Here is a 26,877-nt window from a genome sequence, read left to right as displayed (position 1 = left end):
CTGTTTTTAGATTAATTCTGCTTTAGTCGAATATTAAAAAAAAAAAAAAAAAAAAAAACAAAGTGTGAATCAATACTTCTTCGACGCATTGTATTTCCATATCGATCAATTTTCTCTCATTCGAATTTACATACGCGTATCGCGCACAAAGCTACGTTTGCGATAACCCCGAAGGTTACGCGCTACAATCAAACATCATTCACAAATCAAGTATTTTTCCTTCGAATCTATCGTTTAAAGAAACACCGACCGATTTAGTGAAACAGATACCAGCAAAAAGCAGCTTTATCTCGTTTCATTCTGGAATCTCGTTACGTTACAACTGCGATTAATAAATTACAAATGCAAGAATTACCAATGCTAGAAATAATAATTGTAAGTGGAAAGATGGAAGTATTGTTAATTTGTTACATGCTCGTCATTCAGTGTTACATTTTTAGACTTTCGATAATTTTAGTCACTCAAAGGATGAAGCAAATAGAAACTTGATAGATATTTTACACATTAAATGTTGTAGAAAATACTTATATGTACTACTTCATATTGATTTAATTTCTAAAAATGTACGTGCGTCAATTTGGCTGAATACTTTGAAAATTCATATAAAAACAACGTTCGTGGAAAGGATTTTCAACGAGTCAAAAGTTAACGCGAAATACATCACTCCTCACTGCACAGAATAAAAGACATTTTCATGGAAGATCATGGATAAATATTTGCTACAATAAACAAATACCTGCACAAAAATATTATCAGTATTCCGATAAAATAATTATGTGAAAATTATTTTTATTGTATATCGTCACATAATTATTGTCTAAATAATTATTGTAAAAATATTTTAAGTCCAAAAACTCCTAAGACGCCAAAAATCTTTTTCACAAATATCACTTTGCTTGGCCTTATCTATCTTTAGAATTTCAAACAAATTGGAGCATGGACGATTTCCGAAAGTTTCATCGTCATGTTTTATGCAATTATCTGCGCGATTTTGCGCATTAAAATTGTGCATAGACGTCTTTAAATCTGCTATAACAATATCGTTGAGAATTATAATTTCTGTACGTGAGAACGTCGAGTCAGAACCATAATTGTCAATTGCACGACGAAAGCGACGATTCACGGGAAACGCGTGATCCCGGACAGATCACGCGTCGCAAATAACAGCGTTAATAATTCGCGTGTCGGAAACGCCGACGATTCCGACGAAATCACGGTCGAGTCACTGGATTATTATAGCCGCGAAAAGTTCAAACGTTCACGCGGTTCGCGCGCGCACCTGCTTGCAGGAAGCGAATCGGAATAACAAGCAAGTAAGTAGAATACAAAGTGATTTTCCTTGAATCGGTCGGTGACACGACACGCTCAAAAATAGCACGGAGTCTGCCTTTCGTCACGCGTACTCGAATTCGGAATTGGTTCGTTTAAAACAATTTATCGTTGAGATCCGTGAGCTTGATCAATGACGAAAATCGATAAAAAGCAAGAAGCGTCTCTTTCTTTCGACATTGAGACGTCGTTCATTGAATGAGGAGTATAAATGAACCAATAACTTACAGCGAAGGGCATAATTGAAGCAATAACGATGAAAAATTGTCGACATTTTAAATTGTTATTACTATCGTAAAAGGATATCGTATAAGAGTCCAGTTGGACTCGTTTCAAAGCGTGAAGCCTTCATTTTGTCTGTCCTGAGTTCGTGTTTTTTGAAGATGTGTAGCGAGTGGGAAAGTAAGGACGTTTTTTTATTGAAAATTGTAAGAATTTATATGTTTTTCAATCTTCAAGATCATGGTGGTTCAACCAGGAAAAATATTTTTCAGTGATTTCAGAGACAATTGAATTTTTATAATTTTCGAGAATAAGAGTATCCTCATTTTTTCACTTGCTATAAGACGTTTCCTGATATAAAATATCTTTGAAAAAAAAATACATAGAACTATCAAAGTAGAGGCTTTGTGTTTTAAAATGAGAGCAAGTGGATTGTCAAATGATTTTTTTTGCAGAATGTTACAACAGTTTAAAATAAAGTATTGACATTTTTTTCATCGTTACTTGTGGATAGTTATACTCTTCGCTATATATAGATTTTTTAATTGCCATTAACATCAAAGTATACAAAAAATACATAACATTATAGAAACATTTTGAACAATTGATGTTAGTTTAAACAATTTTTCAAAGTTTCAAATATTTTTTTAAATATGTATAACATAAAATATTCGATATATAAAATACAAAATATACGATAGTTATTTTATATAAATTCGTGTAGATATTACCTACGTATGAGTAAGAAAGTATTAGAAAATTGCTCATATTAGCTTAATCACCCAAAGTGCTTCTAATTATATTCATTCTCTCTATGTTTTAATATTAATTTCAACTAAAGATTATCACTGGTTCACTTAGTCTTCTCACGGTCTCGATCAAATAAAAATTCCTTGTCTGAACGATATAAAACGTGATTGGCTTGATAAATATCTCGACGGTGGACGATAAGATAATTTCAAAGGAAAATAAATATAACACAAAGTAAGAAATTTTCTAAGTTTACAGATTGCGAAAGAAAGAAGATGCGTAGTCTCTACTTTTATTTTAATTTCTTGCAACAGCCTTGACCTATCGCTCAAGTTACGCTCGTTAAAGCGTGGATGCTGTAATATTGAACAAGCAAAAGATAGCACACTCTTTTTATATTACCACAGAAGCTACTGATTGTTGGTATTTACAATTGATTAATACTGTCGATCTTACGTAAAGTCGTAACAATTTTCCACGATTTTTGATCTCACGAGAGATGAAGAACCTGTTTCTTAAAAAAAAAAAAAAAAAAAAAGAAAAATGTGCCAGAACTTTCTTGATTACGCGATATATATAAATTCTCTTTTATTCGATCGCATTCGAAGTGACAGGGAACGGTCAAACGCTTTAGCTGTCGCTTATCTCTCCAAATTTTCAAATACAATGCAATCAAGACTGATTATTCGTTTTTCTCGCGTGCTTAGCCGAAGGTGCCTGAAATCAAAGCACCCGAGACACCGAAGATCGAAGTTATCAAAGACGTAACACCGACCGGAAGCAGAAAGAGTTCCCTGATACCTGGTAGCGGCACAACCAGTCGACGAGGCTCCTTGATACCACCGGAGGAATTGGGTCGCAGACCCAGTCTGATTATCAGTGACGAGGTATGTTACGGATTATGTTTATCCACGAGGTATATCGGCTATGCTTCTCTGATTATCGAGTGAACAGCTACGATGGTATCGTTCACGATGATCAAACAGCATTAACTTGAATTAGTTGGACTATTTTCGTGATTACCTGAAATATTTCTTACTATTTCGTTCAATTGAATTGAAACGAAATTGCATTCGTCGCGTTTCATTGATCATCCTAGCGAGTACGTGAAATGTTCGATTATTTAATTGTTCGCATAATTATTGAATTGCTTAGTGGCCTATTGATTGACTATTTGATTCTTCGCGAAACACTGAAATTCACAATCACACGGAATTCTTCATTGTTCCATTCGAATATTTGATTATTCGGGTAATATTAAACTTCTTTAATAATAGTCTCAGTGATTACGCGCAATTCTTGATTGTTTCATTTTACTGTTCGATTGTTCGTGTATCATTTGTTACATTGATGTGGAATATTATTGAACTACATGGAACTATTATTTAACTACTCAACTATTCAACCATTCATTTATTCAACTTCTGTACAGCATTCTTGATTAAGTGAAATTTTGTACTGTTCCACATTTGACCATTTAATTGTTTAATTTAATTATTTAATTCAATTGTTGCTCAACTGTTCATTTATTCGACTGCTATACAATCAATTCATCATTGAAACTGATACCATCGCAGCCACTCCGCCTCGACGACTAAAGCGATTTGCTCCGGAACGAGTTCGTCTGGACGACGACGACAGATCGAACCTTTTGGATCGGTAACGAATTTTATCGCGAAACTCGTTAATCAAGGTCTCTTTGTAAGATTGCCAAGCAATGTTCCTAATAGCCCGCGATGTCTAATACCTTCCCAAAAATAAACGCATTCGGACCTATTTTTGTGCAATTACTCATTACTAATTTTTGATTCGGAGCTGACTGGGCGTGTCCAACAGCCGAAATTAGTGATAGATCATAAACGACGACAGATTAACGTATCAAACGAGATATGTGCGCAATGCTGTGACTGGTTTTCGTTGCTTGCTGGCGACGAAAAGTAACGTTTTCAACGGAGCAAGTCGATTAATCGCTCGAGAGGAACACTCGCAGGTTGCTCTTGGTCTCAGTTTTTCCTTTCCATCGGGTAAAATCGGTTCTCTCGACGAGCTTAGTGAAGCTCAACTAGCTCAGTGGACCGCGGATTTTTGAGCATTTTTATGAACATAATTGAAAAAATGGGATCTAAATAGAAATATGTTTCGTTTGTTAAATACTATACTAAAAACTCTGCTATTTTTGGATTGGATTCTGCACCTTTCGTATTTCACATAAGTACGTAAAAATGGATCAGAGATGTGACCCATGGACTGTGGATGTTCATATATTTATTAAAAATTAAGTAGTGTAAAGATTAATTAGGAAGCATAATAATTTATAAAATACATTAAATATACAAAAATTTACACTATTAGTGAAAAGTTTGGTCTTTCAGATACTGAAATATGAAGCTTGTACTTGAGAAAAATGATAATGCAAATAATGGGAAAATGTTTATAATACAATAATCTATAAAATTTCTGTCAAAAATTATGAATAGATTATTTTGACCACTTTGTATAATAATTTTAAATTATTTGAATCTAAGAATTTACAAAAAATATCAATTTAGATTTTCTGTTATCTTAGAAAATCTTTTAATTAATTATGCATGATTTCATGAATCACATATAATCAATCATATAAGCATCAATTTTGAACCAGGTAAAACAATAATTAATATCTGTGTAGCATTAATCTTCTGTTAATAATAAAATTAGTGGAAAATTCAATGCAGATACAACATATAACTTGTCATCAATAGTGTATAAAATATATAAAATAATATGTACAATTTATATATGTAATAATTTAAATAATTTATATATTGATATATAATTATTCCATATATAAAATGTATAAAATGAAATATTTAAAAAATCTCATGAAACAAATCTCTAAACAAGTCCCATTTCTTTGATAATGTTCATAAAAGTATGAATTCTCGTAAACATTTGCAGCTTGTTTATCTAGACGGTACAAGGAACTGCATAGTTTCATTTCTCTCTTTAAAAAAAATTGAGATTCAGAGTAACCAGAGAAAACGAACGATCAAAATCCTATACCATAGAAATCGTATAGCTCGTATACAGAAATAGATGAAAGCGTAGGTAGATCAGTGGCTACTGCTGGTTAGCCCTAGAATTGTTGGAGTTTTTTTTTTGCAGTTTCGTAGCAACGTCAGTAATTTAGTGATCCCAATCGTGATAGTCTTAGAGCTAGATGTCCCAATCACGTGAACCCCCGACGTGTTTGTCTACCAAATTACGTGTCGGGTGTGTACGTTGATATTAGTGTCAGCAAAGCTAGTAAAGCAAATCCCACTCGTGAATCGTCCAAACAGCCCAGCTTCTGAAAGACCATTTTCCCTTTGCCAACAAACCCCTCTCGTTTATTCGCGAGACATTTTAGCTACTAGTCATCGATGGAGCGTGGAAAGTATGCCAATTATGGAACGATATACAAGCGAAAATCCTCGATTCTTCGAAGGACAAAAGGAAAGTCGTCCTCGTTACACGAGATGCTAATGCGACGCATTATTATTCATATGGCAGATGATATTTTATTGTTCACAGATATTTGGACACCTGGTGTAATTCAGGTAAAAGATCGATGTTCAATGGTTGATCATAATAATACTGGAGAATTTCTTTATTGTTAATTCTTTATTTATTATTGGAATACGGTACCAAGTAATTATTTTCTTAAATTTTTTAAAATTTCATAAATAATAAATACGTAATAACAAATAATTTCATGTTTCACGTCTCTAATAAAGAATTGATACTTCGTAAAATATACAGAAACTTGAAATTCAAAAGATTAAAAAAATAAAGTAAACAGAAAATTATATTTAACAGATTAACGTAAAAATTAAAAATTGAGAAACTAAATCAGAAGGTTAGTTATTACGTTATACTATTTTAATAATATCAATTTTTATTTGAAATAATTTTTTTCATATAATGAATGATTATTAAGATGGCATAATTAGAATGGCTTGAGGTGACTCACTCACCACAGTTGCCTGAGACAAGATCAGAGGCCAAAATTATATTCAAGAACTTCATTTGAATATATCATATTTCATACATTTGCAATAATTTAATGTTATCTTCAAGTAAAATGATTCATGTACTTCGTCCACCTTCAATTTCTATAAACTATCGTTTTAATTGCCAAAGAGCAAAGTAATACTTCATAAAGTCTATAACAACTTCTAAAACATGGTTAAAGATATTTCGTTCCTAAGATTCCAAAATCCAAATAGACATAATTAAAGTCATTGAATTCACGTATTTTCATCCACTTTCAATTATTAACCAATTAATGTTAACTATTATTTTTATGAACATTTGTCAGCTAAAGACAAAATAAAATTAAAGATTAAATTAAAGAGGTTCATTTATATATTTGCAACATATTGCTACATTGCTATATTTGCAATAATTTAGAGGTGTCCAAATACTTGTGAATGGTAAAATGTACACGTGCACAGATGTGCGTGCACATACGTGCGTATACACGCATACACGTACAGCGATTTTCGCAACAAGACAGATTAGTAAAGGAGAGTTTGGTTCATAGGAGAATAGAAAGCTGCGACCAGGCGAGGTGGTGGACGAGCGCAAGGTGAGGAAAATCGCAGAAAATGGGAAAGCGTATGCCTCGTCTGCAACCTTACTCGACTACTTTCACTCTGCACTTCTTTCACTTTCATTTGTTCTTTTACTCGCACGTTACTTCTTTTATAAACACACACTTATCGGAACGTCGAACGAAGAGCCTGTCGAAAGTGAAATTCTTCTCGAACGATCTCTTCGTTCGACTTTGCCTGCTCATTTTTCATCTTCTATTACCAATTTACTTACTCGAGACACCATCTTCGACGATCTCGCGCTTCAAATTATACGAAATACCTTTCTTGGTATACGAAATTTGTTTCTTGCAATTTTGCTTCTCCTAAAACCCAATTTTAATCATCATTTTAAAATGAAATTGATTCTCCATAGGAAATCATCCGGGTCGTATGCTCTGAGAGAAATTTTTATTCTTCACAAATGATCTTTTAACCTTTCTAATTTAAAAACTGCTTCTATAATATAATAAAGACTTCATTGAGAAATTGTTTTCTACATTTTTTTGAAAGCCTGGAACAGTAAAAAGAAATTAGACGACTCAGCTTTCTTATGGCAATACAATAATACATGGCTTACATCCACGGAGGATTAATTTTCAATTTGAAATAAAATTCGATTCAATTTGGAACAAAAATTGAGCGCGAGATCGTTCGTACGAGCAGAGGTTCGAGAGGACTTTCGCTCATTTTTATAAATTAATAATTATTGACGTGGAAATATGCACCAATCGCACTATTGCACCAGCGCACCACTGCACCTGGCACGGATTATGTTGCAACCGAGTCTCTGAGCACTCTACACTCCACGATTATTACTTGAATATTAATATCGTAATATTATAATCGTAAGAATGTTGATAATTATAATAATAATAATCATAACAGCAACAACAACAACAACAACAACAATAGCAACAGTCGCAAGGATTATAACAAAAAAGGTGTCCGAGGCGTGTTTGGCGCGAAATGGGTGATTCGAACGATCTTAAATCATTGGTGTATAAGGTTTCGTATACCCGTTGGCATGTGTTATAGATCGTAGATTACATTTTGGCAGACATTGTTCCGAAAGACAGGCATCAGCGTTAACAAATGCCTAGACCAATGACAAACATTCGCGGCACGTGAATCCTTGTTGACTCTGAAAGATACCACTTTACCTCTTGTGCATGTATATAGGGTGTCTGCTTTTAATCTATAAATGTAATGAATTTCTGGTAAACTAGTTGTTTTATACAGAAACTAGTTCAAGCGAGAAGTCAATGGTTTCGAAAGGATCATAATTTAATGTACCTACATAATTATTTTTTTCTATATATAGAAGTAGTATAGCTATCATGTTGTCCATAAGTATTTGACTATTTCGGTGAATACTTTCATTGTTAGTGATTGATGTTAAATATTATTTATATCATCAATTAGAATATTTGTATGAGAGATAAGAATTATATTAATTCAAGTAATTTTTGTATATTATCTATAAAAAGAGGATAATCGATAAACAGATACTTGTGGATGTACATTCATTCATCTCTCATCTGAATCATTTTTTAATAAAAAGCGTAATTAATCAGTAATTCGCATTTATAAATTAAAATCAGACACCCCGTGTACATACACGTATGTATGTACATATACATCATTTACTCGTAGTAGGAATGCGTTTTACGCAGCCCGAACACTTGTTACCTTTTGCCAACGGTCGTATGAAACTATCAATTTGCCGGACACGAAGGACGACTCTGACTTATGGTACTGTACATTTAATACTTTGCCGTCGATTAATCAAACACGTCCGCGATCCAATGGATACCCGATCGTTATTTCTAGCCGAATCTCGCGGACACGCCACGGATTCTCAGACCGAGTTTCTCGAATTTCGTGGCCGTACGAAATCATCGACCGTGATAACGGCTAACTGTGACACGCGAGAAATTCGGTCGCTACACTTCCACAATCTCTTTCTAGAACACGCAATGATAAATTGACCATCGTGATCGTCCAACTAGACGTTGAACTTTAATGCGAAACCGCGTGAGCCCTCTCGTCTGATTTAACGGCACCTGCGTTCGCTGACGTATACCGCCTCACTTCTATCAAAACAATATATATGTAGCCGATGTGTTGCGAATTAATTGCCCAAGTGTTAGTAAGACGAACCTCGAATAACTATAAGGCGACCTTTGTATTCGTCTATCGCTAAGTTCAATCCTTACGACTTTTACGAGGTACTTTTCTGTTGGAGCTGACGATAAGAGCAACGATGTTGATGAGAACGAAGTGTAAAAATATTTGTAGTTGTATTGTTTTATATCTGCTAAGCGTAGCTCTGCTCATTTCGTTAACGTGAAACGCTACTATTGTGTGTATAGCTCAATATAATAATATTTCTACGCCTCGCTCTTATCGTTCGTCGCAACCCCAATGTAATCGTACTCTCTAATCCTCTGCAGACCTACTCTCCTAAGCTTCGTTTGAAATTAATCAAGTTATCTGAATTCGAACGACCTGAATTTGCGTAATTAATCTAATTTCTTTATTGATGTGATTTAACAGTCTTCTTTCAAGATTATTATCTTCGTTAGTCAAGTTACTTAGTTTCAAATATTATAGTTTGAAACATTATATAATTATATATTATTATTACAATATTATACAGAGTGATACGTATCTGCAATTTTATTCTTGTGGGTTCAAAACTCGTAGAGATTCTACTCATTTATTTTTTATTTTAACAAAAATTTCAATTCTTCACCTTCAATTACTTGCACATGCTGTATATACTGTCGTTTCTTCACACTTCATCCATTCTCCATGGATATACACTGATTCACATTTCTTCTTGTTAAAAAAAGCAAAATAATCAATAAATATTTAATTTTAAATATTACGAATCGCACTGAAAGTTCATCTTCATAATAAAGTTAAATAGAGAATAAAAAAATAAATATTTATAATAAAATAGTAATAGTAATACATGAAATGATAAAATAATATAAACAAATAAATTGTACGATGAATGACAAGATGTGAACAATGACAGATTGTACAATGTGAAGATCATTTTAGTGATTCTAAACAAGAAAAGAAATTAAACATTTATTTAGAATTTTATCTAAATTATTAGCACGAGCACTTTATCTTGGGATAAATACAACATAAAAATTTTATACGAAGTCACCACATTCAATTATTGACATATTCACATCGTATAAAATATTAAATTAAATAAACTATTTTTCATTACTGATTACTGATAACCGAGATATTAATTAATTTCTTCTTTATATTACTTCAACGATTTGAATTCAAGTGCATAACTTGACTAATCTGAACGATGCTTTACAACTTATCCTATATCTAAAATCTTCCTTCTCCCCAAAATCTTTTCCAAATTTTTGGACGTCGAACATTCTTATATTTCTCGCGATGAAGGCCCCCCCCCCTATGATCTTTTTTCGTCCCGATTTTGGATACAGTAATTTATTTGGATTCAGTAAGCACCCGTTGCGTTAACCATGGATACCAGAAGACTTCGCGCAACTAACCGATATACACGCAGTACGCTGACGCTCGTCTCTATAATTTTTTACAGTTGGGAAAGTTACGTCCCGGCGAGGTGCTAGACCCTAAGGTGAGATTTGTGTTCGCTATAACACAAAGCTTACCAGCTCAAAAAAAAAAACCAAAAAAAAAAACCAGCATTACCTGTTGAAATGTTTCTCTATATGTTTCTCACTTCATCGACCACGATTTTTTCTTTTCTTTTTTTGTGCTCCCACTACATTTTTTCTACATCTACTCTTTTTTTTCTTCTTGACAACCGCTCATACCTGACCCAGCCACGATGGATTTGAATTTGAATTTGGATTCCCGCGACTATATAGCTATACTATCTATCAATGAGCAGTTTAACCCTCGCACAGCGGATCGTCTAGTAACTGATCGCACGGCGGATACTGGGTCAATTTGAAACCATAACATGAAATTGAAATTTATATTGTTGAAAATGACATATGTTTGTTTTTTTATTAGAAACTAATTCTTGATTCTCAATTATTAGGTGTACAAGTTAATTCGTGGTCCTCGGAAATTGTAACTTTATTGAGTTCAAATTTTTAAGCTCTTCAAAGACTTCAAATCTGAATTCAGATAGTGAAATACAAAGTAAATGAATGTTAATTGTATAAACTAATATTGAACAAAGTCACAAGAGAAAATTTAATTTTACTCTACTTAAGATTGTCGTTCAAAGGAAGGAATTAATAAAATGTTTGAATTTATAAACTGTTAGGTTTAACAGTGACGTAACTGTTTGTCAGACTATATATGGGATATTCCTTCAATGCATAGTTTAATGAATAAAATTTTATCTATAAACAATTTATAATTTAAATCTTAAAGTATTCATTTGTTTTAATCAATTGAAATTTCGTTGTTAAATAAAATTGCATAATCAGTGCAAATACAAATGTAAAAAAATGTTTCTTGCAAATAAACGACACAGGAAGATAGGGCCACAAATTAATTTAATATTATGTAATTGTTATAGAAAAACAAAGCATTCATGATACATAAACATGTAATATTTATTGATTTTCGTTCGTTACAATTCACGAATTCATAAAATTCATTCAAACAATAATTGTTTATACAAAGTGATCGAAATGGACCCAGCATTCACCAGGCGAAGCTAAACAAAACCACAAGCCGAATGTTAAACTCCCCAGGCTCAGGACACGCAGAAAATGCCGCATATCAACCATGGAACGCCGATAATATTAATTCTGCGACTACACCACCTTTTTTTTAGTTAAATTTTTTGGAGCTGTCGCCGCTGCTGTCCACTCCCCGCTATATCTACCATCGAGGCCCCCACGATTTCTACGTATTCGAGAGAGTAGACTGGCAATCAGGCGTAAATACGTCTGTTCATTTTTTTTCTCCGATAGAAAAGAAGCCCCGTTTTGTTAGACGAATCTCGAAAATCCCAATCAGAAAAGTCTTTACCCTTTTATCTCTTCTTCTTTTTTCTTCTTCTCTGACTATTTTCTTTTTCACTCCGATTTGAATGATTTTTCTCTGTTTTTTACTTTCTATTTTGTTTTCCATTTTTCACGCACCACGTACAGAATAAATCCGGCCGTCCTGGTGAACTTCAGGGGAAAGAGGTTAGCTCACATTTACATGTCTTTCACAATTATACAAACGCGTTATATCTCGAACATATTTTTGTTTTTATCTTTTTGTCTTCTTTTTTACACTTCTTTCTATTTTTTCTGTTTTTTTTTTTTTTTTCTTTTTGTCTTCTTTTTTACACTTTTTTCTATTTTTTTTTTTTTTTTTTTTTTTTTTTTCATGCGTGTCGCAAAGCTCCGAATTGTTCGCAATGCGCGTCTGTACATAGTTTTCTTTGCAAAAATCGCTCAATCGTTCTTCGTGCCTAGTCGACGATAAATATTCTTTATTTATATCCTCGTTTATTTTGTTTTAAAGATGATTTTATTTTTTTTAACGGTGATTTCTCGTCGACTAAACACAGTATATTTGCAGTCGAAACGTGTCTCGCAGCTGTGTAGTATAAACGTTTGCTTAATTCGAGCGAATACTATTATGTATATTGAGAACGTAGAAATTAGATAGTGGTAAGAAGTATTTATATCAATCGATGTTTGAACTTGTAGAGGTATATATATTTGTTTCTTTTTTTATGTACAAATTTACGTATCTATTTTCGTGTTTGAAGTAGTATCAATTGTTCGGTTGGTCAAACGGGCCGCAGTAGTATAAATATGTTTTAATCAGACAGTTTTAATAAAATCAATTTCTCGTTTATCCTTCTGTAATCAGAATTCCGTTTGTTTATAAGTAAGGATGTTTATGTATTTTTGAGAAGTTTACAATTGCAGAGAATGCACATAATATTTTTTATAAAAAAATATGTATAAAATATCCAAAGAGTACTTATATTAATATTTAGTTTAATATTATATTTTAATATTTTATTATTATTAAATATATATTTATATAATATAATATTTAATAAATTTTACACATTAATATTTTAATTTAATAAAAAAGTAATAATAAATATTATTATGTTTTATAGTAATATTTAATTCGAAGTTTAACAGAATACTTATTTTAATACTTAATTAATGACACAAAGTTTAACTTTCATTTCTTTAGTTATTTTTATAAAAATATAAATATGCATAAACGTTCTACTTATAGGAGGAAAAGATTATTAGCTATTTATCTCAATTTTAAATGTAGTGTTAATAGTTAAAATAAACAAGATAAAAATATGGAACATGTAACTTTCAAGTTTTACGATGTGATGGAAAATTAAGATTAAAAATTTGTTCATAAATATTATACTACTACAGCCTCTTTGAGACTTAATCCTGCCGCATTCTGCCGATCATTTTTTATTCAATACATTTTTACAGTATTAAAAAATATTCCAATATTGATTGAAATGTAAAAAAATTCTTATTCATATAAAATGAGAGCAATATCAAAATTCAAAGATTGCAGCAAGGTTAATATATCGCACGCTTGTGGAAAGAATATTACGGAGATACTCATCTTGACTAATTATAAAAATCTTGTAGATTCATTTATTTGGTCAGTAGAGAGTAATTTTATCGTTCTTCGTAATTGACACATTTTATAATAATATTTTATAAATTCATCTTATTATTATATTTTGTTCTGACTATGATTTTGTATATAATTTAGTATATTCAACAAAACAGTATTTAATTACTAGACTGTGGATACTTATGCAAATTCAGTGAATGTAACTAAGGGACTAAAAGATTACATTTTTTAAATATCATAAATACTTTATTTTAGAAATATTATACGCATGCATTTCTGCAAATTTCGTACAAATACATAGGAATCCGCAGTCTGCTAATTATATTCAAAAAACTGTTTTCTGTTTCTTTTGGAAAATATATTTTAGTATCACTGCAAACGTGCGATACATATGAATTAAAACCGAATATTGCTTGTTATGAAACTGTGATACGGATGCTAATCTCTCGCGAGTAAGAGTAGTATATATGTCATCAATCACCGTGCTCACCATGCTATGTGTCAGCGATCAATTCTGTTCACACGATAACCATAGGTACGACGTCTCGTTTGTTTATTAATTTGTTTATTCATCTACCCGACAAATGAACATTGTTTGTTTTATTTTTCTTTTCTTTTTTTTTTCATTTGTATCGTCGTACCCGTGTATAGTGTACCTAAAATTCGATGTGCCTTTCTGTAAATAATCCACGTATGTAGAAGAATGTGGTAATCGAGTCGCGACAGTAACTAAACAATCAAAAGGATGGTCAAATTGTGTCGATAGTGATTCTTCTTCTTCCTTTATTCCCCCCTTCCTCTCTTCTTCTCTGTATATTTAGAAATTGTCAACTGTGTCTCTCTCTCATTCTCTCTTTGTTTCTCGCCACAGCCCTTCGTACTTATTTCTCCGTCTCATCGATTGTTTTCCCATACATGTATGTCTATTAACCATGCCTTTATGTATCGCCAATTGTATCTAACAGCGATGGCGTGACGACGACCGAAGAGTTCTATAACCGTTACAAAAGTTTCACTTGCGCATCGAGTACCAATCGAATGAACGAGCGATGCAAATAAAAGATCCGCAGTTGAAGCTTGAACGCTTCTGTGATTTAACGAACACTTATATATATGTAATCCCAGCGAAACAGCACATTTTTTATTTGCACGCATCATCGTCACGCGGTTCTAGTTGTGCATCGATCGATAGTTTAATAGCCGAATTTAATTCAAAATAGAAATTCTATAGAAGTTTATTGTATAGAGTGAGACGTTCTAATTAATAGTTTCTATAATGTTTCAATTTTTACTCTCAAGCGATTCACCTGATTTATTCATTTATGTATATGAAAATTTATGAATGAATTAATGTATATATAAAAAGTAAAAAAATAACGATATTGTCGATCGATGTAACGAACAATAGCTCTCGTATTTTCATGCGTACTTACTTATTGTTTCGCAGCGAAGCTCTTCTCACGTATTACGACACGAAATTTCGTATTGAGTCATAATCTCGTAGCGCTAGGTTTAACCTTGTGACTGATCAACTGGTGAAAATTGTTCGCCGAATTATCAACGGTTCGGCATCGACGAAGTGAACATCCTGTCCACGTAACTCGGAAACCTTTCATTTATGTGTATCCTATGTGTACCCCTTGTTTGTACATTCTGATCACCGACCATTCTGGTTTCTTGTTCTAAATAATCATTCTCACGCTTCTTTATGCATCGTAGTAATTTTTTTTTTTTTATTTAGCCAGTATTGTGTAATAACGAGCTGTGAAACCAGAATGGAAAAGCATATAAACATATTTGTATATATGTGTAAAAACCTTTCCTTCCCTTGCGTATAATCGAGGATTCTACTCGAGGTATTTGTAATAAGAAATGTTTCGAATTAATTTATTCAAATGTGAGTCGTGAGTAAATCCTCTTTGAGGATCCTCGAATTTACTTTAGCTAACGAGTATGTGAAACCCTTAGGAACGTGGTCAGAAATATTGTCTCATTAATGGAGATTTGTTATAATTAGATTGCGAATGTTTGTGCATTTATGAGTTTAGAGTATTGAAAATTTGAGAGATTTAAAATGGAAATTTGAAATATCGATAATTATTGATTTCGATATCGAAGTATCAAAAATCAGCGTAGGTATATTATTATATATAATTATTAAATTTATCATAATATATAAAGATTTATTAATACACAACTATTATATACAATAATAATATTATATTGCTGTTCGATGAAACAAATCACTCAAATTTAGATTCTTCTTTTTATTGCATTTACAAAGATAATAATTTTCATAAACATCCGTATTCTGACCATAAATGAAGACTTTGCGTTGTCTGACCTCGTTTTACAGTTCACTTACATTAACATTGTAAATAATGATTAATGATTTAACGCTTTGTACTAATTACGTAGATTAATAGCGTGACTAAAAGGCATGATGAATAATTCGCACCACGCACACAGCATGAGAGCACCGAACTTCTAGCCAGTCGTGACTTTCGTCTGACTCACGAAACTGTATGATCAATTTACAAAATATTTAAAATTTTCATTAACACTATATAATGAGACACAAATTTCATAATTACATATTGACAAAATGAAACATTTCATGTTGTATTATATTTATTGATTACAAGACGTATTAAATGTCATATTCAGATTTGCTTCTCCAATAATTATGATAGATTAATCTCATTTTAGTGTTTATGAAATATTTTGTGTAATAGATACATATTTAAAAATGCAAGAGATGATATATTCAAAAGTGTTTCGATAGTTTTGTGAGATGTTGCAATTATCTATTAGATAAATCGATGACTCACAGGTAAGATGACGAAAGTCATGTATTTGGTCGTTTCAGCTTGCTCGCTTTTTCCGAAAGCTTCTAATGCTTGTTAAAAGAAAAAGAGAAAAAAAAAGCAAAGAAAACAGCGTAAATGGTTTATGATTCATCAATGATCCATTGATACAGCGTCGTCGTCCGAGTACGGACGTCAGAAGACCCAGCGTGGCGGACCTTGAGAATAAGATCAATCAGCCGAGCACACCTCTTCGAGATGTCGGACCAGCGGGACCACCTCAAATTGTCGATATTCAGGAATCATATTCCGCCGTCGAAGGTATATTATCGATGTTCATTCTTCTTTCTCTTTGAAATTTTTTAGAATTTCGTGTTTCGAGTTTCTGTAATGCTGCTGAATTATATCAAAATAATATTCTAATTGAAAATAACATATATATATACGAAAGCATCGGGCAATAACAACTTCTTCTTGTTGAATCGATTTGATCCACTGAATGTAACGAATATATTTTCTTTAGACTCGACGGCGTACCTCACGGTTGGAGTGGAAGGCACGCCTGCGCCAACCTTCAAATTCTATAAGGGAATCACCGAGATCATCGAAGGTGGCCGATTCAAGTTCCTTACGGATACAGAGACCAATACGATCACCCTCTGCATGAGGAAGACGAAGCCCAACGACGAGGGCACATACAAGATCGTCGTGAGCAACATCCATGGCGAGGACTCTGCCGAGATGCAGCTCTACGTTTCCGGTACGCTTTGCCCTTGCTTGTCCTTGAATTTATTATTAAGTTTTCTAATCTTGATTTTTTAATTTTACCACTCTCAGTTTTTAATCTTGATTTCTTAAATCTTTATAATTTTATACCTTTGGTTCTTGGTATAGTCATTAGTCATTTTCTTATTTTTCTATTATCAATCTCAATCTTTGTTATTAGTATAGTATTAGTCAATTTCTTATTTTTCTATTATCAATCTCAATCTTTGTTCTCAAATTTGTAATTTTCTATTTTCGATCTCTTTATCTTTAGTCTTCTCAATTTTAATTTTCAATCGATTTCGACTTCTAATCTTTGCCTTTAATTTTTTTTACTCTCAATCATTGACCATCTAATTTTTATTTTTATTTCTAATCTTCGGATCAATATTAACGATTAGACGCCAGTGGTATGGATTTCCGTGCTATGCTGAAAAAGAGGAAATACCAGAAATGGGCGAGAGAAGAGCAAGAACAAGAAAAGGTAGACTTGAAGGAGGTCGAGAAACCTATGCCGGCTTTGAAGAAAGTCGAGAAGGTGCGTAACCATTATTATCCATATAATCAAACATAATTTTCGTCACGAGACTCAATATATACTACAAATCAAAGATCATTTCTTTTTTTTTATATATATGTTTTGAGGAAGTTTGTCTTTATTGGTATGCATGTCCATTCGTTGTAAATCTGTTGCATTTCTCGATTACTTGTGATCATTGTGTAACAGCTCGGTACGCTATATTAGTGTTCTATGTAAAGAAAAAAAAACAAAAATTGCTTTCTGTTTAATTATAAATAGGCAGCGAATTTTTATGCATTTTGCAAGAAACTTGGTAGTTCCAAAAATACATAAAATACTCGAAGCAGAGTATTTATTATAATATTTAACAGATAAAACAAATTCCTACTTTTTGTTTGATTTAATTTAGTCACATTCATAAAAATATAAGAATGAATAAAAGTTCGCAGACCAGTTATAAATTTCAAGCGTTAGGTGAGATACGATATCGACTAGAGAATAAGATTATGATAACACAAGTCGACAATGATTTATTTGGTAAGTAGATGAAATGACTATACGTAATCGGAAGACCGACAACTGAACATTTCCATAAACGAGATGCAATCGGTAGCACGTTCGAGAACCATCGATGATAGCAAGTTTGTCTTGCTGTGTCTCTTCTTTCACGTTTGTCTTCGTAGTCGCTGCGCGACTTGGTGACACACGGAAGAAGCTGGTATCAAGACGGGGATGAAATAGTGATCTTGATGGAGGGTGAGGAGGTCCTTCGAATTTCTCTAGACAAGAAGGGTGAAACTAACTGGAGCTGGCTCAAGGTTTTCAGGCATCATCCCATACGTAGATAACTTCCCGACATTGACGAGACGCATCTCGGACGCATTAATATGTCGTTCTGTTTTCTACAATTTTAGGAATCGTTGAAAATCGTCCACGATATGTTCAAAATATCCAAAATATTCATATCTAGTGAAAATTAAAGATGAAATGGAGACAGCTTAATCCTTTGAGGGTTCAGGTTGTATTTTGTACAAGATAGCCTTAAACATGTGAAAGAAAGATAGTTCCATATATAATACAACAATGTGATTCATATTTTATATTATTAGTCATGTTACAGAAGAATAGTTGAACAGGAAATCTTTATATTTAAATATTTAATAGGATCAATAGTTTCTTAAATTATAAAGATATTTTACAGGAAATGGTAAATGAATTAAAAAGAAATTCAACAAATTGCACAGACATGTATATTGGTTCACGAAAGTATTTGAAAGTATTTAGATTTCTTTGACGAGCATTCAAGGGATTAACAAAAGAAATTGTGGAAACAGAAAACCCCGTACTAATTCACATTACATTATCACTGTGTCGATTTTACAGTACTATACTTTTAGAAAAAGCAATACACTCGACTGGTAACGATATTTAGACGACCGAACCCTTGCGTTCCGATTTACAAAAGCACACGCACTTTTTATGATACTCACACGTACACACGTTAGTTTAGAGCTAATGCTGCGCTTGAATCTCGTATCTTCGATGTATTACATATTTGATCGTACCGTAGACATTCACGTAATAATTCATCTTTATTAACCAATTGTCGATTAACCAAAAATTAATTTCATTCAGTGTCGTTATCGAGTAAAAGATAAAAATAAAAATTCACTCACAAATGCATGAGTAGAAATTATTCTTTCAAGTAAAATTGCATTCTTAGGTATGATTAACGCGACCTGCATTGAAGATTGTTAATAACGGTGTCTAACCTAGCAGCAAGCATTATCTCTAAATATATTAAACGTCTTTTTAAGTGTTTCAACACGGAAAACCCTGATGAGCGTTCAAAGATATTTTATATTCGTCTATAATAATTTGATAAAAATTCAATGAATTACTAAATTAATGGAAATTATCGATAAATTTATAAATTGGTAAAAATTTGATAAATTTGTAAAATTGGTAAAGAAAATTTTTATAAAAATTCGTTTACAGCAGGTCTATTGTCGAAACAATTTGATTCGGGGGAAAGTTTGATTAAAGTGACCAGGTCAGGGTACTCCGTTATTTAATATCGAGGATTGTATAAGAGTGAGATTAACGTGAACGTGTGTGTGTACCGGGCATGCAGGACGTCTTCGACATTCAGCGCAGGCCAAGTTTGCAGGAGCTAATCGTCGACTGGCCGATATTGGCAACAGTGGTCAAAGAGAAGGTTCGCGAAAACTGTTTAGCAAATTTTTCTTCATTCCTGGCGCTCGATTCTATTTTAATCCATTGGGCTCGCGATGCCTTTTGTACTAATTCTTTTACCAACAATTTTCATTAACATTCTATTCTTAGATTAATAGACGATTTGTCTGTCTCTTTTGAGATTAGACGCATTTTTAGATTTTTATCAGCCTAGCCAAAAAGAAAGAAAAAAAGATGGAGTCTAAATTCCGTTCTCTCACTAAATACTACAATAAGCGCTCTGCTTTGGATATTTTATATATACTATATTTATATGTATATTGTGTGTATTCTCTGTATTTTGAATTACTCATAAATGCATAAAAAATTCGCACTCTAATTATACTCATTCATCGCTGTGTACTACTAATTATAATTTCATTTTATAAAATTATGAACTATCACGTGCCATTCTTTGCCTTCTTAAACTGTCTTCTGTTTGTCATTGTAATTTGGCATTGCGTATACTACACATAAATCCCAAAGGATTAAAAGCTTCGTAAAAGCAGAACAATCGCCTGAACGTTTCCACCCTGCAAAGCTTCAACCAGTACAAGCATCCGTAAAAGAGTTTTACGAGAACTACGAACTTGTAAATTATCCCACGATCGTTTCACGATCACGAGATTTTCTGTCGCGTTTTCTTGCTTCGGATTGCTGTGAATGAAATGAAGCAATGAAATTCTCGCGATCTACTGAGGGATTTACCTGCTTTGGCCTGCGCTTCTTTTTTCTAGAGGAGCTCGGCTTCAACGATTCTCTGTTGACCAATTAAGGACCATGCAGAGAATTACTTTAAATATATTTAATATCTTTTTCTCTCATCGATGCTCTTCTATATCTAGATCTTACAATTAATTAAAGTTCTAGAGAAATTGTGATGAGCATAACGTTATCGCAAACATAAAGTAATCTATATTTATAGTTACTGTGTAGTATTATATTTATATACGTCATGCTATATTTAAATATTTATTTGTTTATTTAAAGTAATTTATATTACGATTCTTTATAAAAATGTATTAAAATAGTAGATAAGCTAAATTATTTATTATATTAATAATATGATTTATTTTTTTATATTTTATTATTATTTTATAGATATTTTAATTTCATATAATTGTAAGATCTGGACGAAAAAAGTGGAGATTGTAATGACAAAAAGAAATATTATATTTCCTTCGTAATTGTGTATCAATAATAATTCAATAACATATATTTCTAATCAAAAGTTTAAAGGATGTTAGAATTTAAAAAAAAAATTATTAATATTTCGTTGGATAACTAAATATTTCATTCTTTTTTGTATTCAATCATATCTATAAACATTAGTTATAATTAATTATAATCATTAATATATTCGCATTTCTCAGAAAAATATATTCAAGTTTATTCCATCCAAAAGTCAAGGCACATTCCAAACTTTTGAAAGATCGTATGAATTAATTGAACAGAAATCACGAACGAAATGTTGGTCCTTAGTAGATCAGACTACTTAAATTAATATGACTAATATTTCCGTTTATTATTTTTACGACGTTAGTTTGTAGAAAGAGAAGACATACATACCTATACTTATAGCAATCACAGCGAGTATCTTGTGTTTCTCTTTCGCTTTACTTTGCCTGCCATCAGCCTCAACGAAGAAGATACCCCCTATAATATGTAGCATAATAAATCAGACTGTGATCGTAGACGATTTTTATTGTTTTTATAGAATAGTGGATCTCGTAGACCCTCTCTCGCCGAATTAATTCCTGACTGGCCGATCCTGCACCATTTCACCAAGACGGAGGTTGGATCGTAGTCCTCGACAACTTGAAACACAAAGTTTCACAGTCTACCAGCGTGATATCGATGTCTTTCTCTCTTTATTCCTCCCTATCTCTCTTTTTTTCGCTGTCTCTCGTTCTTTCTCATGAGAATGCGATACACTTTCTCTCTTTATTTATGGTTTCTCCAACAACTAGACGATTCGTCTCTCTCTTTCTTTCTCTCTCTCTCTCTTTCTTTCTGTATCTTTTTAAATATCTCGGACATCTTGTATCTCTTTTCATTTTCTTTTTCTAAATCTATTTCTTCTATTCTCACTTTTCCCCTCAAATCTGTCAAATTTATACACGGTCTGTTTCGTCAGCTTTATTCTTCTTTCTCATACACATAAATGCGTTCATCCATTAGCAATTTTTTACTCTCGACTTTCGATTTCGTATCGAAACTTTTTACGGCCAAGATTTTGTTTTTGTATTTGTATTTCGTTGAAGTTTTTTTCTAGAATTTTTCAGCTACAGCGGCTTTCATCCTCGTCGAGGCGAGATTTTTCTCATATTTTTTTGGTACAATTTTGTATAGATTTTTTTTTCACAGAATCGAGAGATCGATTGGTTTGTGGCGGCTTCTTTTTTTGAACATTTTGATTCTTCATCTTCCTTTATGCCCAGCAACGTTGTCGTTCTTGACGGTGTTCTTAGATCTGATGGAAATTTGTTGTCGGAAGAATTTGTTTGTTAATCAGGGTTTCTATATTCGCAGAAGCCGGAAAGTTTCCTGAAACCATTGGTGGATCAATATGCCAAGGAGGGCAAAGACAAGAAAGTCGTCTTCGAAGCGAACTTCTCAAAACCGAATTGCAAACCAAAATGGTTCTTCCGAAAGGACGTAAGTCTTTCGTTCTTCTTTGCTTATTTATTTATATATATAATTCTATTTATTTACATATAAGCAATAATATGAAGAAATACAATTAATTTCCTATGACAATAAATATAAAACACAAAATAATAATATGTCAACTCAAATCTCAGCTAGTTAATTATTATTGATAGACATTCACTAGAAGATTTATTGAGGATTGCAATGTGTTATTTAGGAACTGTTCCCCTCATCGAAATACAAGTTCAAGAATGAGGAAGATTGTTACCAACTCATTATTCTAAACCCTAAGGTTGAGGATACCGGAAAGTACACCATTGAAATTTCAGGTGTCTCGAGCACAGGTTTCCTCAACGTCGAAGGTTTGTCTATCCCGATGAATATTCAAGATCAGAATATATCATTTTTACTTAATTATAATCTTCATCTATTTCAGAACTTTTGTAAAAAAATGAATGTCATACCTAATGTTGTAACAATCAATATTTTTGGAATATCCGTGTGTGTAGCGAAAATACGTATTGTATATATGTAAAACATCCCTGTGATTGTAGCACAACTAATCGAAACGTGATTTGCATGCAAAAAAAAAGGATATTATAGTAATTATTATTATTTATTTTATAAATATTTTTATAATATTTTTTCGTTTAATTTTTTCATTCTTTTCTATTTAAGATTTTCTTTTCAAAAAAATCAAGTTTACTTTGTAAACATTGTAGGAGTATACAAGTATAATATTTGTAGCTAAGTTTGAACACTATGAAAATAAGAGAAAAATTAAGAATAAACTTCTTTCTTGATTCTTTCTTCTCGAGAAAATTAAATTTATCAAATGTGAAAATTAGTTATTATTTTAAAAAGATAATTTTTAAAAATTATTAATTAATAATTATTTTTTGAAAATTATTTCCTATCCAGTTGTACTACAATCACACCCTATACAATCCTAAAATCAAATAAGGAGACAGAGTTTGGCTCAAGATTATTAAATTAATTGATACATTTCCTCTGTTTTCTCCACTTATATGTATATATGTATTTTTGTCTTTCTTCTTCCATGTATATATTCTCTCCCTTTTTTTCATCTTTTTTTCACTAGCATTATATTCCAAATTCAATGTACTTTAATGACATTGAATATTGAATATATCAAGATTTTTTCATAGATTTATTGTTACACAGAACCAGACCCAACTTACACGTTCACGAAACCACTGGCCAAGAAATCAAGTGGTTACACTAAACACGAAGTTTATATGGAATGTACTATTAGCTCTAACCTCGCCCAAGTTACATGGTATAAAGGAAAAACAAAGTTGGAGGTATAACAATTTTCCTTTTTTGTAGATCCTACAACCAAGTGTACAGTGTATGTTAAAAAAAAAATACCTGTAATTAATATCTTTAGGAAGGTGATTTGTACAGTATATCGAAGGACATGAGTGGTGTTTGTCGATTAACTATAAAGAGTGCCACGCTTGAAGATAGTGGCGAGTACATTTGTAAGATTAACAAACAAACCGACAAGACTGAGACTGTTCTAACCATAGTTGGTACGTTATCCCCCAATGTCTTGTAAATACTACTTGTAAATACTGCTGTTTGTAATCATTTTCTGAAAAAATGGAATGTGACATGTTCATCTCTCTGCACAGAGTATCCATACAAATTTGTAAAGGTGCTGAAGTCCCAGCAGCTCGTAGAAAAGGAAACGTTGACACTGGTCTGCGAGTTGGATGATGAGGGTGGTGAAGTTAAATGGTTCAAAGGTGATCAAGAGATCGTAGCTGACAAGAGGTAATGCATGAATTTTAATTCTTTCAGTAGCGAATTTTCCATATGTACCCATAAATACTTTTTATTATTTTATTAATATATATAATATACTTAATATAAACTTTATATCATTTGTATTACCTCATTCGTCTTTTTACTGTGCTGCTTCAGTAATTATTTCAAAACTAAAATATATAATTTGAATACAGTTTTCTTATATAACATAAAAGCAAATACAATTAATACAAATACAATTAATGATTAATACAATTACTGATGTACAGGGTACAAATCAAAGAAGATGGCAGAAAGAGGAAGCTCATCATTAAAGACGTGAAAGTTACAGATGCCGGTCAATACTCGTGCGTGAGCAACGCCGACAAGACTGAAGCCGAAATAGTCGTAAATTGTAAGTTCATTTAGCAATGTATAAAATTTGTTAACCTTGAGACAGTGGAGAGTTAATATTTCATTTAATATTTTTTTTTCTACATAGCGCAAAATAAATTTTTATATTAGATTCTTTTATTGAATATTTTAGCTTTGAGAGTTGTTTTAGTAGAAAATTATTTTATAATTAATATGTTTCTTCTTTTACGTAAATTTTTGCACTTTTATTTTTCTTACTTTGATTTTTGTTGTGTTTTTTTTGCCATTCTTCTTATATTGAATGTTTTAGCTTTTCAAGTATTTAATAATTGAATAGAAAAGCACATTTATATATATTAATGTTACATTTATTTTATAATTATACAATTATTCTTCTCCGGTACTCAAAAATTATAAGAACTTAATAACTAAAAAAATTAAATTCCTCAGACGCGAACCGATTCAACAAGAAGTTGAAAGACACAGTGGCAGTGGAAAGAGAAAAATTGGTACTGGATGTGGAACTTCAAGACCAGACCGCACCTGCCGTCTTCTTGTTCAATGGAAAACCGATCGAACCTAGCGAAAGGATCGAAGTTAAGAACTTGGGCGGTGGCAAACATCAACTGGTCTTCAACAGATTAGAAATGAGCGATGATGGTGAAATTACTTGCGAGAGCGGACAATTGACAAGCAGCTGTAAACTCACAGTGAAGAAAGGCGAGAGTAAACCAATCGCTGAAATTCCCGATAAAGTCGAAGGTCCTTCTAATCAACCACTCGTGTTCGTTGTCCCATATAAGAGTAAGTTTCGTTTTTCTTTTTTCTGTAAATATATTCAACTTTTTTAAGATTTAAATATGAATGAAGCAATACGATAACATAGATTATAATTGAAGTTTGAAGAAATATAGAGTAATCACTAGATTATGAATTTTTATACATTTATGTATAATAAAATTCAAAGATTTAATAATGCGCAGAATACAAATACATAAAATATCTAAAGTATAATACTCACTATAATAACAATAGTGGATGAAATAAATTTCTACTTAATTTCTGTAATTATAATCAAGTATTTTATATTTTATATAATTTAACATTTTCATTAACATTTAATGTTTTAAAGTGTGGTATCCGCTAAAGTAATTGCTCGAACACATTGGAAAAAAATAATTATAGAATGAAATTCATTTTTTAAATCACACAATATATCGTAATTTAAAAATATGATAAGGCTTCTTCTAGAATGAAATTCATAAATTTCTTTTAAATGGTAAATTTGTTACTAAAAATTCAGAATGACTTTTAACTGTTTCACTTGTCATTGTCATATCAATTTCATATTCAATATCTTATTTTTTTCAAAAATATAATATTTACATAATATTACATAAATTTGATTTGATTAATATTACATAAATTGAACATTTTCAAGAAGGAGGAAAATACTTTTAAATTTAAAGCTTGTGTCTAATAATTTTATAAAATTCTGAATGATAAAAATAAAAATAAAGATATTTTGAATGATAAAAATTTCAAATCTATTGTCTTCTAAAAATATTATTTTCGTCTATATAGTCGAAGGAACGAAACAGAGCCAGGTAGAAGCTAAACTGTTGAAAGACGGCAAAGCATTACCATTGAAGGATGTAGAGATCGTTGTTGGTGAAGATAAAATCACGTTCAAGATTAAGAAACCTTCTCATGATCAGTCTGGTATTTATCAAGTGAAGATTAGTAACAACCAAGGAGAGGAAGTCAAAGATGTGAATGTCAACATGCAAGGTAAATTAATTTTAATCGATAATCTTTATTACAATTCTTGTACTGTTATTCAAACATGTTCTGCTCGGTTCTCTCCTGATTTATATAAAAAAAATTTATTTCTTCGACGTTTTACAATGTCTTTCTCCCATAAAAATTTAAAAATCGATGTTACTTTGTCCTTTGTATTTAATTTCTTGATGTTTAATTGTTTAATTCAATCTTGTTCTTTATTTTCTTAAGATAAGAAAGATAATTTGTATCTTTAAGTGCATGTTTTTCGATCACTTTGTATGTTCATAATTGTTGAAATTATTATTGTAATATTAAATCTTTGTTATCTCATTTCAAATTTCAAATGAGATAACAATTTTTATTATCAGTGATTTCAATAATTTTTTAATAATTATTCAAGTACGATATTCGTCTAAATTTTTGTAAGTATTCCTGTATACTT

The 26,877-nt window shown here is 31.8% G+C and overlaps 1 protein-coding gene across 2 annotated transcripts in view; it reads left to right on the top strand.

The window, feature by feature from the left end:
* Positions 1 to 16,859: 16,859 nt before the first annotated feature.
* LOC122530242 (twitchin) overlaps positions 16,860 to 26,877 on the top strand; it is a 51,903-nt gene continuing 41,885 nt past the window's right edge. Inside the window, exons 1-11 of one of the 2 annotated variants that reach the window (XM_043657041.1) lie at positions 16,860 to 17,090; positions 17,497 to 17,633; positions 18,299 to 18,433; positions 19,750 to 19,833; positions 21,568 to 21,645; positions 22,383 to 22,508; positions 22,720 to 22,864; positions 24,161 to 24,302; positions 24,566 to 24,690; positions 25,101 to 25,454; positions 26,235 to 26,441. In XM_043657041.1, coding sequence (XP_043512976.1) covers positions 16,994 to 17,090; positions 17,497 to 17,633; positions 18,299 to 18,433; positions 19,750 to 19,833; positions 21,568 to 21,645; positions 22,383 to 22,508; positions 22,720 to 22,864; positions 24,161 to 24,302; positions 24,566 to 24,690; positions 25,101 to 25,454; positions 26,235 to 26,441 — 1,630 coding nt within the window. In that variant the 5' untranslated portion in view covers positions 16,860 to 16,993. Of the gene's footprint in view, positions 17,091 to 17,496; positions 17,634 to 18,298; positions 18,434 to 19,728; positions 19,834 to 21,567; positions 21,646 to 22,382; positions 22,509 to 22,719; positions 22,865 to 23,687; positions 23,828 to 23,913; positions 24,059 to 24,160; positions 24,303 to 24,565; positions 24,691 to 25,100; positions 25,455 to 26,234; positions 26,442 to 26,877 lie in introns of those variants that run through there. The other variant, XM_043657042.1, reaches the window with a different exon arrangement.

The sequence above is a fragment of the Frieseomelitta varia genome, unplaced genomic scaffold (genome assembly GCF_011392965.1).
Source record: "Frieseomelitta varia isolate USP_RPSP 00005682 unplaced genomic scaffold, Fvar_1.2 scaffold_333, whole genome shotgun sequence".
Taxonomy (NCBI): Eukaryota; Metazoa; Arthropoda; class Insecta; order Hymenoptera; family Apidae; genus Frieseomelitta; species Frieseomelitta varia.
This window is presented reverse-complemented; position numbering and strand designations above follow the sequence as displayed.